Source organism: Podarcis pityusensis (assembly GCF_964106645.2).
Source record: "Podarcis pityusensis genome assembly, chromosome: 14".
Classification (NCBI taxonomy): domain Eukaryota; kingdom Metazoa; phylum Chordata; class Lepidosauria; order Squamata; family Lacertidae; genus Podarcis; species Podarcis pityusensis.
Window position 1 is genome coordinate 14,320,969 of NC_138039.1, and position 13,101 is coordinate 14,334,069.

At 47.7% G+C, this 13,101-nt stretch overlaps 1 protein-coding gene and 1 long non-coding RNA gene across 2 annotated transcripts in view; both read left to right on the forward strand.

Annotated features, from left to right (window-relative positions):
• The window catches only part of LOC308463135, an 83,035-nt gene extending 71,660 nt beyond the window's left edge, over positions 1-11,375 (forward strand). The window contains exon 2 of the long non-coding RNA XR_013979469.1: positions 6,535-11,375. This is a non-coding gene — a long non-coding RNA (uncharacterized lncRNA). The remainder of the gene's footprint in view (positions 1-6,534) is intronic.
• ITPRIPL2 (ITPRIP like 2) lies at positions 591-9,747 on the forward strand. The gene has a single exon (XM_080981126.1). The coding sequence runs from the start codon at positions 1,801-1,803 to the stop codon at positions 3,304-3,306; it is 1,506 nt and encodes a 501-aa protein (XP_080837252.1). The 5' UTR covers positions 591-1,800; the 3' UTR covers positions 3,307-9,747.
• Positions 11,376-13,101: the final 1,726 nt, after the last annotated feature.

Consider the following 13,101-nt stretch of genomic DNA (forward strand, 5'->3'; position numbering starts at 1 on the left):
CTAGACAAAACTCCCTATTGTCTCCCTCCCAAGAAGGAGATTGCCAGGGCAAGGGTGTGTGTGTGTGGTGCCACTCAGGAAAAAAGTTGTCCTTTTACACAGAGGATTTTATGGCAGCTTGGTGTTCTGGGAACAAAGGGGAGGAAGTAGGAATAACTCCATGCAGATGCACACAGAGATGGCATTCAAGGGTGCCTTGGAAATCCAGTGCTGCCCTGCTGGAGGAATAAGCCCCTCTTGAGATGTAATGCTCTGAACTCCCTCCATTGAAGGCTTTAACTATAAATATGTGCACATAAACCATATTTCTCTGCTGTGCCTTGATTTCTCAATGGAAACACATCCCTGAGTGAGTGCCTGGAACCCCCTGGAATTCTGTTACCAGTCAGCAGAGATTGGGGATGGTGGACAACCTTTATAAGACATTTGTTTGTTTGTTTGTTTGTTTGTTTATCCATCCCAACTTTTGCCCAGAAACAGGACTCAAGGTGGTTTGCAAAAATTAAAAGACAGATAAATCCATATAAAAGGTTATTGTTAAAATGTAATTAACTACCTGCAGATTTAAACAAATGTTATTTTATTTAAGTAAATAGTTTTCCTTCCTTCCTTCCCTCTTTTAAATAGCTGTCAATCTTAGGAACTTATTCTCTTATCTCTTCTGAATGGATGAAGCCTCTGAGCCATCAGGAGAGCAAAAAGCATTCAGCCAATGGGCTCATGGCTGGACTTTGGTGCAGAAGTCCCGGCCCCCATTCAGTACAATGAGCAGCATGCGCCCCTAAAAACAACAACACCCCACATACTTACCACATTTTGGAGTAATACTAATTACCATTGGAAGATGGAAGCTGCCAGGCTGTTAAGTCCAGAGTCTAAAACAAGAATGTGTGAACCAGATGTGACTGGATTCCTGCTCCCATCATCCCTGGCAAATATGCCCAAAGGCCAGGGTTGATGGGAGCTGTAGTTCAGCAACATCTGGCGAGCCAGAGGTTTCCCCTCCCACTCTTGGACTACCAGCTCTGATTTCACATCCACCCACCATCCCAGTCTTTGTGTTATTTCCTCCCTGAGCTCATAGAATAAGTGACGCGAAAAAGTTCCTCTTTCCCACTCGGAAGAGGAAGCTTCAAAAGCCCCATTCCTCCCCCCTTAAGTAACGGTCTGCGGGAAGGGCTGGAGAGGGGAAGAGGCTTTGGAGGAGGAGGCCACTTTGGCGCGCGCTCCCCCCGCATAGTCCCGGGACAGTAAAAACTGGAGAGGAGGAGGAGGCGGCGGCAACGAGACAGGAAACCGCAAAGGAAAGCCGTCCTCCAGGCAGAAAGTTTCAGCCAAGGGAGTTTGGAGAGGACGAGAGAGAGAGAGGGAAACGCGGGGAACCCGAGATCTGATTCCAGGAACGGGGAAGCTCAGCTTCCAAAGTATTTCTTAGCCCATTTCAGAGGCGGCTGGATCCCAGCGCACCAGCAGATCGGAGATCTACCGCGCCGGGGGAGGAGGAAGAGGCCGCCCAAGTGTTGTCGGCTGTTGCCGGGAGGAAGGAGGCGGGGGTACCGGCTGCTGCGCCCGGGGCCCTGCATCGCGCGTCCCGGTAGACGGGAAAGGATCGCTGGGTAACGAATGACCTGCTCCCGATCCGCTACAATGGCCTGAAGAGATTTCACTTAAAAACAGAGAACCGTGGCGCTCTCTTGACTACCAGCACCGCTTGAGTGCCATGCCCTCTGTGCGCGCTCAGAGGCACCCTTTGCGCCGCAGGCTTCGCGACTGAACTTTCCCGGCGCGCAACGAGGCGCCATGACCGCCTACAGACTCAACTTGCGCGTCTTCTGGCCGCTGGTGACGTGCGGCTGCACCGCGATCCTGTACGTCTTGCAAGCGCTGAGCAGCAGCCAAGCCGGCGCGGCCCTCGAGGACTCCGGCTTGGGCGCCCCGCTGCTGAAAGCCTCGCTGCTCCTCTTGCTCCTCCTGGCCTGCTTGGCGCTGCGCTATCGCGCCCGGCTGCCCGGCCGCGCCCAGAGACCCGCCGGCCTGGCGGAGAGCCCCGAGGGTGCCTGGAGTGAACTTCGACGGCGGCGGCAGCAGCGCCGGCGCGCCTTGCTGGAGGAGTTTTACGAGCAGCAGTTGCGGCTCTCGCCCCACGTGCTGGGCCACAGCAAGGCGCACGTCAGCCTGGTGGTGGGCGAGCTGGTGCGCGCCGGCAAGGCCCCGGACCGGCTGGCGTCGCGCGGGGACTTCGTGCAAGTGGGCAGCGCCTACGAGCAGCACAAAGTGCGCAGCCCGGACTGCTTCGACGTGCTGGTGCCTCTGCGGTTGCCGCCCCGCCTGGAGCTGCGGGTGCAGCCCCGTCGGGGGACCGAGGCGGGCCTGCTCGGAGCCTTCGTGTGCGCCCTCCAAGTGGCGGCCGGTTGCGCGCACGACGAGGCGGGCGGCGGCCCCTCTCCGCGCGCGGCGGGGGCGCTGAGCGAGGCGCTGTGCGTGGAGCTGCCGTCGGCGCAGGGCGGCGGGCGCCACCTGTCGTCGGCGCTGGTGCTGCGCTGGTTCCAGGGCCACGTGCAGCGGTGCCTGGGGGCCGTGCGCTCCCGCCTCCAGGAGCGCTGCCGGGTCAGCTTGGCCGTCGGGCCCGGGCGCCCGCTCACCTTGCATATCGCGCCTCGCTCCGACTACGTCTGTTGCCACCTTTCCATGGCCGTGCGCCTCACGCCGGCCATCCCTTTCGGCGAGGCGCTCTACCTCACCCCTTTGCCGTCGGCCCAGCCGCCGGCTCCCGGGAAGCTGGGAGCCTTCTGGACGCTCAACGTCTCCAAACCGGAGCAGAAGCTGCTGGGCTTCTTCAAGGAGCAAGCTCCTGCTGACTCCTGCCACCTCAAGTGCCTGCAGATCCTCAAGGGGCTGAGGGACCTGGGGGGACGCTCTCTGGAGCAGCCTCTGGGCGCTCAGTGGAACCGGATCCTTTCTTCCTACGTCCTCAAGACTGCGCTTTTGTGGCTCCTCCTGCGGGGTCCCTTGCAAGCTTGGGAGGACCAGTTCCTGGTGGAGAGGCTGGAGAACCTCTTCCTGTTCCTCGTGGAAAGCCTGCAGAGGCGTGAGCTGTTGCACCTCTTCTTGGGGAACCCCAAACTCCCTGAAGCCCTAAGCCTGCCCAAAATCCTCAAGGAAGCCGCTCCTGTCAACCTGCTGGCGGACTTTGATGGCCCTACCTTGGACAAGGTGGCCGGCCAGCTCTTAAACACTTGGAAGCAGGCGCCCAAGATGATCAGGATGTACAGTGGCCACAGATACAGGAGAAAACATCCTGCCTGAGAACAGAGCAGAGGACTCTCAGTTTAAGGGAGCACCATTTGGGCTCTGCGTGCCTTTCCTCAATCTGTGGCCTTCATAATATTAATTGCAGAGTTGAAAGGGGTTGTAGAGGTCCTCTAGTCCAACCCCTGCTCAAAGCAGGATTTGAAGTGTGAGAATAAGCATCTACAGAGAGATCACCACCAGCCTTCTGCTTAAACACTAGCAAAGATGGCCTAGCAGCTCTTACCATTAGGATGTCCTAAAGCTTGGCTGAAATCTGCCATTTCCATTCTTTAGGTTCTAGTTGTGCCTTCTGAAGCTTCAGAGAACAAGTTTTCTGTGTCTTCTTAGTGAGAGCCCTTCAGATATTTGAAGACCATTATCCTGTCTCCCGTTATTCTCTTCTCCTGGTGTTAGGGCTTGTTTTCAGACTTGTAACTATCCTCTGAACCAGAGCCTCCATGTGTTGCTGAACTACAACTCCCATTATCCCTGGCCTATTGGCCATGCTTGCTGAAGCTGATGGGAGTTGTAGTTCAGCAACAACCAGAGGACCAGAAGTCCCCCACACCTGTGTTGCCTTAAATGCATGATCACACTTAAGATATATTGTTAAACCTCTTCACACCTTTGAATGACGGTTTCTTGGAATCACAGGTGAGAAGAGCCCAGTTGGGATCAGATACTGCTTATAGGTTTCCCATGGGCATCTTGTTGGCCACAGTGAAAGCAGGATGCTGAAGTAGATCGATCATCAGGGCTCTTCTTATATATGAACAGGAATCTGCTATTGACATCAACAGCAGCCTCTGTTCCATATTCAGTAACAACTTTTGGGGAAGAGAGTTTTGTCAGAACTTATGAAGTCCCTCCCCCTTACAGTTCTGATCCTCTCCAGTTGCTATTTTTAAATATATAAAACACATGTTTACTGTAATTTTGCATTTGATGTAATGTGTAGTTTGGCCCATAGGTACTTTCCTTTGGAATGTGGTTAAGCCGTCACAATGGGTCTGTCCTACTCTCATGATTTTCACATGGCTTTTGCTGTCTTTTGAACGCACCACTTACCAGATGCAGAGCATAACAGAGCACATGGTCTCCTGATTGTGCTTACCTCTGATACCTTAATGCATGCCGGTGCATTTGGGAGCAAACGGTCTACAGTGACAACATAGAATGTGGGTGCTATTTTAAAAAACAACATCAAAAACAAGTGCAAAAGTTCCCCTTAAATACACAGGTCCGCACTACTGCTGGGTTATTTTATGGGCTTCAAATTAAATAGAATAGTTCTGATATTGCTAATCAAGTAGTGGGACAATTTTGGGGAAATACAGTGCCTTGCACCCTGAGAGTAAACACAGGTTTGTCTCCAACCAAGTTCTGCTCAGAGAATTGAAATGAGTAGCCCTACAAATTTATCATTCTCATTCACTTCAATTGTTGTGCTCATAATATGACTGAAGTCTGACATAACTCTGATTTTTTGGGGAAGTGAGTCTGGTCCATTTCCTCTGGATGTATCAAGGTACAGAATTTCTTCCTAATAACCACTTGCAAGCCTTCTTCACCCAACATTTTTTATTACAAGCTGTTGTGGTGAGGTGGGTTCAGCTATTGGACATTTGTACCAGCAAGTTGGAATATATGTTGTGCTTGAAGAGGGAACCCGTGTATGGAAGTATCGTGCAGCAGCTCCTCTGGGCAGCTTCCCTTTCAGGCAGATACGGGGAACCTGTGCCCCCCGAGAAATCACTGAACTACAACTCCTATCAGCCTCAGCCAGCATGCCCATTGGTCAGGGAGGATGGGCATGTTCCTGGAGTCCAGGAACAACTAGAAAACCACAGGTTGTTTATCCCTGCTCTAAGGCATTACTGTGGAAGAATTTGGCAGTGTGTGCACTATATCTTGAAAGAACGTGTCCTCAAAGAATTCTGGGCTCTGTTAAGGGTTTGTTAAGCGTTGCTGGGAATTGTAACCATGTGAAGTGCTCATAACTCTTTTGAAGGGAGTGCATGTGCTTCAAATGTGCTTCAAAAGTTTATACACAGCCAGCAAAGCCAGAGTTGTGTATGATATCCAGAACTGCTCTTGGCCTTGACTCGGAATGTGCTTATAGCTACAAGAGCCCTTTATCTCTAGTGTGGGTGAGGATTTTTACATGCCACTGCGCTCAAACTATTTGAAGTGATGTGGTATGCAAACTCACGGTCTGCACTTATCTGATCGGCTCATGTGACCCACGATCACATTCCCCCCCTGCCCAGCTGGAAACAAAATTGGGTGTCCTCTGTCGTGTGATTTGGCATTGAGCCTGAGGACCTGAACGATTTTCCTAACGTCTCACATAATGTGGGTCAATCTTGAACACCAAAGATGGGATGCCGTGCTGGATGGTGATGGTCAGGGAGATGTTGGTGATGGGATGTGAAATGGTGACATTTTCCCAAGAGGGCATGAGAGATCTAGCTGTGATCCAAAGAGAAGTCTCATTTTGGGGACTTAAATACAAATATGCGTTCAGAGACCGAAAATATTAGCACTTTATTTTCATAAAGGCCTCTTATTCTTGCAGTGTGTACAGGCTGTGTTAAACATTTTTTTCTCTGAAGTACCTGAGCAATACTGAGCAAAGAATTGGGAAAAATAAACAAGTACCCAGATTTTCAATAAGCTGCCTTTAAAAAGGCAGATCCAGAACACTTACGGTACCTTAAGAGGTGCTGTCAAACCTAAATCAGTATTTTGCTTTAACCAGCAGCCTTGTTGAAAGCTACTCTCCGGTGTGTGATTTAGAAGAATCCAGCTCAGGGGTGGCTGTATAAACCCTCTTGTTGCTTCTGACAACAAATTTTGTCTGTTGACTGTTCCAGTGAATCGCTTGGTGCTGGGCCAGGCTAAAGTCTTCCCAGATTAAAATCAACAGGAGCGCAGCTTTTAACCCCTTAGTGCACAAAAGCACAGCATACCAAAGACTTGAGGACCTCGCGCTATGCTCTCCTGTGCATGGCTCTTGAGAAGCAAGTCCCACTTAGTACGATTTCCTCCTGAGCGAATGAATGTACATAGGATCGGGGCCATTGTGGGCGGCGGGAGCAGACCCTTCCGCTCGGAACTGCTTGCAGTGCTTAGCCGCAAAAAGGAAATGAAACTGAAGGGGGTCTCTGTAAAGGCTCTGGCATCTGCCTGAAGGTGCTGACCCCAGCTGCTTCACATGGAACATTGTCCACATAAATATAGGTACAGGGATATTGACATGGTAGCAAATAATGTCATCAATCATAGCTGGCAGACTGGTCTGGTATCAGCACGGAAGTCAGTTTGCTTTCAGTGGTCAACCTGACACTGGGTTGGTTTCCCCCCACTACCGCTGATTCCAGCTGTTTTTGGACTACAATTCCCATCATCCCTGACCACTGCTCCTACTAGCTAGGGATGGTGCGAGTTGCCCAAAAACTGCTGGAGACAAAAGTTTGGGAAACACTGGGCTACATGGGCCTTTTCCGATTTTGGAGGTCAGGTGGAACGGCGCCTTACTTTCTGTTTCCCATGTGAGGTTGCAGAACGAGGCTTTGTGTCTCGTGCCTTTGTAATGCCAGTTTTGACACCTAAGTTACTCAGCAGCTTTCTTGACTGGTTTACATGTAACATTTTATTTTATTTTATTTTGGAGGTGTAGACACTTTGCATCCACTATTTGCTAATAATTAGTTTCCTTAGGCTTTTTGGCGTTTGGGGGAGCCTTTTCTAGACGGAGGGCCACATTCCTTTGTGGGCAACCTTCTGGGGGCCACATGCCAATGGTGTGCAGAGCCAAAGGCCCAAAATGGGCAAAGTGATGAATGAGACTTTGTTATAATAGGCTGCATTCCAGCCAAGCGAACAACCTCTGTTTCTACACACACACACACACCACTCTTAAGCCTTATAGGCAAACAAGAGGTATTACTAGAGTTCAAGGATGCACACTGAGGAGCATGTAGATCTGGGCTGGTGATATATGCTGTCTGGGGGAGAGTGCATGGGTTCTGGAGTGCCAAAGGGTCATATAGAACGGCCTGGAGGATCACATTTGAGGTTTGGAGGTTCTATACTCCTTTGCATAGAATGGAAGGTTGCAACAGCAAGAATGCTGCCATCGCTGTTAACAGGGAAGTGCGGTTGGCTTTGGAAATGAAGGGAGATGGTTGGAAGACATAGTTGGAGCAGTAGCCAGGAAAATTGAAATCAAATGTTTGTGGAGGTTGGAGAAGGGACTGGGAAGGAGGTATAAATGAAAGCATTACCGGGGGGGAGGTTTGAGCATGTGGCAAATTAGTTCCTAAGTCATCAACAATATTCAGTTGGCTGATACCGGGGGCAGGTACTTACTGGGACTCTCTTAATGGGAACGCCTGGCAAACCCCCTTCCTGCTCTGAGACAAGTGTTGTGGCAGGAAAGCTCCGACAGTAGAACACGAGACTCTTAATCTCAGGGTTGTGGGTTCAAGCCCCACGTTAGACCAAAAAAATTCCTGCATTGCAGGGGGTTGGACTAGATGACTTCGTGGTCCCTTCCAACTCAATTCTATGATATTCTTGGCACTTTATAATTGAATTTTGTTGTTGGGGCAGAGATGGTTGTTTTGTTTTGCTGGTGTAAGCAAATGGCTTTGCTCCATCATGTCCAACTTGGGTGTATATGAGGCTGTAATGCTCATTTAAGGTGGGGTGGGGAGCTTCAGGCCTAGGGGGCAAATGCCCCCCCCCGGCCTCTCTGTCTGGCCTTGGGTATCACTCTGCTCCCCAGCCACACGCCTCAAGGAACCTTGCTTTACACCCTTCTTGGAATTTGTCCTTCAGCTCTGATTCTGCCTCTCAGTTGCGTTAGCTTGGTGAGCTGTGGTTCCTGCATTTCAGGGGGTTGGACTAGATGACCATTGGGTCCCTTCCAACCCGATGGTTCTGTAATTCTGTGGATGGAAGATAGAGAGGTGTGTGCATTGAAACTGGCCTATTGTGCAAAGGAGAAACTTGTTTTCATTGCCCCACCCACTTTTGCCTCTGGCCCTACCCATCGCTTGCATGCGGCCCCTAGAAGGCCGCCCAGAAGGATATGCGGCCCCTGGGCTGAAAAAGCTTGGACTAATGTAAAGAAGGGTTCCAGGAGACCCGTGCCCAGGCGGAGGGAACCTGAATGTGAATACTTGGATTTAATTATCCGAAGGAGATGCTTGTTATGTTGGACCAGAGTGATCATTTTAAGATGTGCTTGACCACACACCAAAATGTGTACGTGTGTACCTTGCACACATTCATTTTCCCGCTGTTGTTTTTGCATGCCTTACTCTCCAGCCGTTCAGTGTGAGTCATCTCTCCATCTCTGCAGAAATTCATCATTAGGAGTTGTTATGGGTGGGTTGAGAAAGCTGAAGGATGGAGGGCTTGTTTGTCAAATAGTCTCGTAGTCTAATGAGAGACTAAATTGAAGAGCCAGGCAAAGAAGCACATCATTTTGGACACTGCTGTGTGGCTTCTTTCTTCTTTTTTTACCCCTCCACCCTGCATACCATATTTTGGAAGCACTAGAATCTAAGCCCAGGCTCTTGTTTCTCAACCATCGAGGGATACAAATGCATTTAACTGTACACACTTAACCTGGAAGTAAGCACCACTGAACATGGCAGGACATCTGAGTGAAACATACATAGAATTCCATTATAAGATAGTCTTGCAAGTGACCACCTATGTAAACATTTACAAAGGTTAGCTACCCGGTCCACTTTGTGCCACAGATGGTTAACATAGGCACTAGTAACTTTTGCATACTGATTTCCAAAATTGATTTCATATTTGCAGTATTATAAGTACATCTTGCAGGCATGGCTGGTGCTGGTTATAATTTTCTCAGTCATAGAATCACTCAGTCTGGACTCCAGAAGTGTTCCTATACCTCTAGAGTTGTGTAGAAGTAACAAACTGGCTCTAGTGAAGTTTCCCAAAATCATAATCTTTGGTAAGCAACTCCGAAGGTGGGAGACATGGAGCTGATACCTCTCCCCATTCACGTAGTGAAATAGTTGAAATGAGAACTTGCTTTAAGTCTCTCCCCCCCCCCCCCGCAAGAAGAAACCATTCCTCTTTCAGGTTTTGCATCTTGTTGCAAAATAATGCAAACAAAACCTTAACTTTACAACTGACAATTGTGGTACGATAATGGCTATTAGTTATCTATCAGACCAAGTGTGTTTTGATGCTTATTGGAAGATGCAAAAGCACAGTGTTATTTAATTGTTTAAAATTTGGAGGAGCGAAAAGTGGTGTTAAGATGTTAATTAAGTTTTTTAATGTCATGATTTTTTCTTGTTTATGAAGTTGCTAATAATAATAATAATAATAATGTGCTCACTTTTTCCAATAAAAAGCTGATTGTATTTGAATCTTGCCATTAACAATAAACAGCTGTTTGAAGCCTCCTGGGCTTGATTCTTTGCGTGCCAAAAGATGACTTGCACACAATGGTGAACGTGCTGCAACAGGAAGTTTTCTCACAGAGGGCCGTTGAACAGGAGTGGCATGAAAGTCTAATCACTTCAAGAAAGCTTCTGCAGGTGGAGCACACAGCAGATTGTGCCTCACTGCTTTTTCTTATTCTCCGGTCAAAACAGTTTCCCACCAACCAACTTTGGGTGTCAGAGGTAGGTGTGTTGCCAGGCACCTAAGGGAATCTGGACAGAGGGCCATGACACCTTTGCATAAATATATCAAGTGCTCCCTAGACTGGTTGCCAAGTAAGAAAGGAGGCAGGTAGTTGGCTGAGAGTAGACAGCTTGGTACAGTGCCCAACTTTCCCTAACAGACCAGCCTCCACTGGGATAGGGATCTGCTAGCAACTCTCAGCACCCTGAACTACAGTTCCCAAGATTCTTTGGGGAAATTCATGTGGCCAGAGATAAAGTAGAGCTATTGAGTTAATGGGTCTTGGGTCTGAAGTCAACGTAAAAATGCTTTTTATTTCCATAGTTCCAAATATTAAAAGGGGTGTGTGTGTGGATTCCTTATGCATGTAATAATGGTAATCAAAGCACCTTCATTTTGTTCTCATATATTTATATAAAAACAATCCCCCCCCTTGATGCATCTATTTTATCAAAAGCTTAGAGTGACTGGCATATTGTTTGTTATGACTAATTGTCTCGACAAGAATAAATTGGACTGGATATTTTTGTTAGAGCCAAAGACATTCCCTCAACAGTTACCAGATGGAAGCACAACACAACATATAAATGGGCTGGTACGAGGATGTCACCAGCTTCAATCAACACAGCATTTTTGGCAACAAGGGCTTGCCTTTTTTATTTTTATCAGTGACAATTGGATGACGGGGCGGGAAGGAGGGAAGCAACTTGGGGTTTTATATAATTTATTGAACTATGCACTGTAATATAACTACCTTTCTGTCAAGGCTGTTTACAATTTAAAATGTTAGAACGAACAAACACTAAAATATTCTCAGGCCAACATCAGAAGTTGGCCTGGACTCTCTCCCTTCTGCCTTCCCTCAAGGCAGGCCAGCCTGAGTAGCCCAAACCAATTCTATGATCCTAAGCCCCAACAAGCATGGCCAATGGCAAGGGATGATGGGAGTTGTAGTCCAGTTCCCCATATCAGAAATAAGCAATACTAACTGAGGGCATTGCTATCAGGGGTGCCAACTTGAATAAAATAATGGTTGAGGGGGCAGGTAAGCCCCACCCTGCATAATTGATCACGTGACATGGTACACACCCACCATCTGAGTGGCAGTGCCCATCAACTTTGAGGGGGCCTGACCCTCTCAACTATTTTACTGGGGCAGCGGCGAAGGGACCTCAGCCCTTAGGAGTTGGCTTCCATGATTGCCATTTGAGTTTCTATTGGGCTGATAGTTTCTATTCTAACATATAGGTGTGCTTTGGATGTCCATTCTTTATTGTTTTAAAAACTAACTTTAGTTATTGTTTCCACACTGTTCCCAAAACTATTTTTGGCTGTGGTATGTTTGCCAATCCCCATGAGATGCTTGTAAAAGAGGATTCATAAATAAAATACTACCATTACTACTTACTGTCTGCCCCTTGGCTGTTTTGTGTTTTGAATAGGCAAGCCTCTTTCCACATGGCATTATGTGCCCTCAATGGAGTCCTTCTGCTCAGTTGTAGAGGATCTTACTGGCGTGGAACCTAGAAATTCAACTTCCTGAATAAATGAAGCATTAGATCAGCTGTTATAAAGGAAATGAATCATTCCTCTGTTTATCTTGAGATAGTTGTCTAGCCACTGCCTAATGCATCTTGGTGTTTTTTTGTTTTTGTTTTTTAAGTTGATTTCATTCCAGTTCTGGAAATACACACACACACACACACACACACACACACACACTATAATCCATCCAATAATTTGTGTTTAACAACATCTGGAACACCTACTGCGCCCATTACTAGGGTTAACAGGGTTTATAGGATTCAGAGACATTTTGCTAGGCTGGTGCCGAACACGTCAAATATCCTGGGGCGTTCCTTGGAGATGACTCTTGCTGCCTGACAGATGGTCTTGTAATTCATGGCTCTTGTCAAGGAGCCAATCTCACATATTAATCACTCAAAGACATTCTTGCATCCATCTGCAAGGAGTAAGGCAGAAAGCCCATGCCGATCTGCAACGTTAAAACACTGATGACAACAACAACAGTGCCACAAATAAAACCAATATATTATTTTAATTTGTAGCACAGAGTCGGGGTGCGGAGCGGGGAGGCAAGGTTAGAACACAGGCTTGATATACACCAGTTTAAAAGAATTGAAAACAATACTTATTTTATTGGCATTTCATTTCTAGAAATGAAGGAAGGAAAAAGAGAAAGAGAAAGAGAAAGCAAAGTTACAAAAGAGTAACTTCCGATTTTCCATCTGCCGGTTACATAAAAAAGAAAATACGGTTATTTAAAACCTTCAGTCCATTATCAGAGTTGAGGGACATATTCCAGCCAGGCCAAAATACGGAAGGAGAGTGAAAAGCGGGGTCAGTAAGAGGTGTGGCTGGAGAGCGGTTGTGTAGCTGTGTGTCCTGAGGAGAGAAAGGCCTTGAGGGTTGCATTTGTCCCCTGGGCCTTTCATGATGGCTTTGAAACTGTGACTCGGTTTTACCTCAGAAGCTGCTTCAGTGTCTTACTGTCCTAAGATGATTTGGTTTCTTTGTGGAACTTGTGACATATTTCTGATTCAGTCCAAGGGGAAAGGTTTGGGCACTCACATGAAGCTTATAAGCAGCCCTGTTTAGGGAAGTTAGCAGCCCTGTTTAGGGAAGTTAGCAGCCCTGTTTAGGGAAGTTAGCAGCCCTGTTTAGGGAAGTTTTTAATGTTTGATCTTTTATCGCGTTTTTAATGTTCTGTTGAGAGCTGCCCAGAGTGGCTGGGGAAACCCAGACAGATGGGCAGAGTATTTATTATTATTATTATTCCTACAAGACATTGCTGAATCACTGAAGATCAATCCTTTTATCCAGGCTTCCTCAACCTCGGCCCTCCAGATGTTTTTATCCTACAACTCCCATGATCCCTAGCTAGCAGGACCAGTGGTCAGGGATGCTGGGAATTGTAGTCTCAAAACATCTGGAGGGCTGAGGTTGAAGAAGCCTGCTTTTATCTGTGCACAAGATGGGCTACATTTGGGATATTTGCCATGAGGCAGTGATCTGCCTGTGGTTGATGCTCCACATATTTATATTATCAAACGAGTGCCGGATTTTCAGTGTGAGTCATGAATTGTTTGAACTTGTCTCCACTGAGAG

Bases quoted from the DNA above. Each gene is read 5' to 3' on its own strand.
- ITPRIPL2 (XM_080981126.1), top strand. From the start codon at position 1,801: ATGACCGCCTACAGACTCAACTTGCGCGTCTTCTGGCCGCTGGTGACG.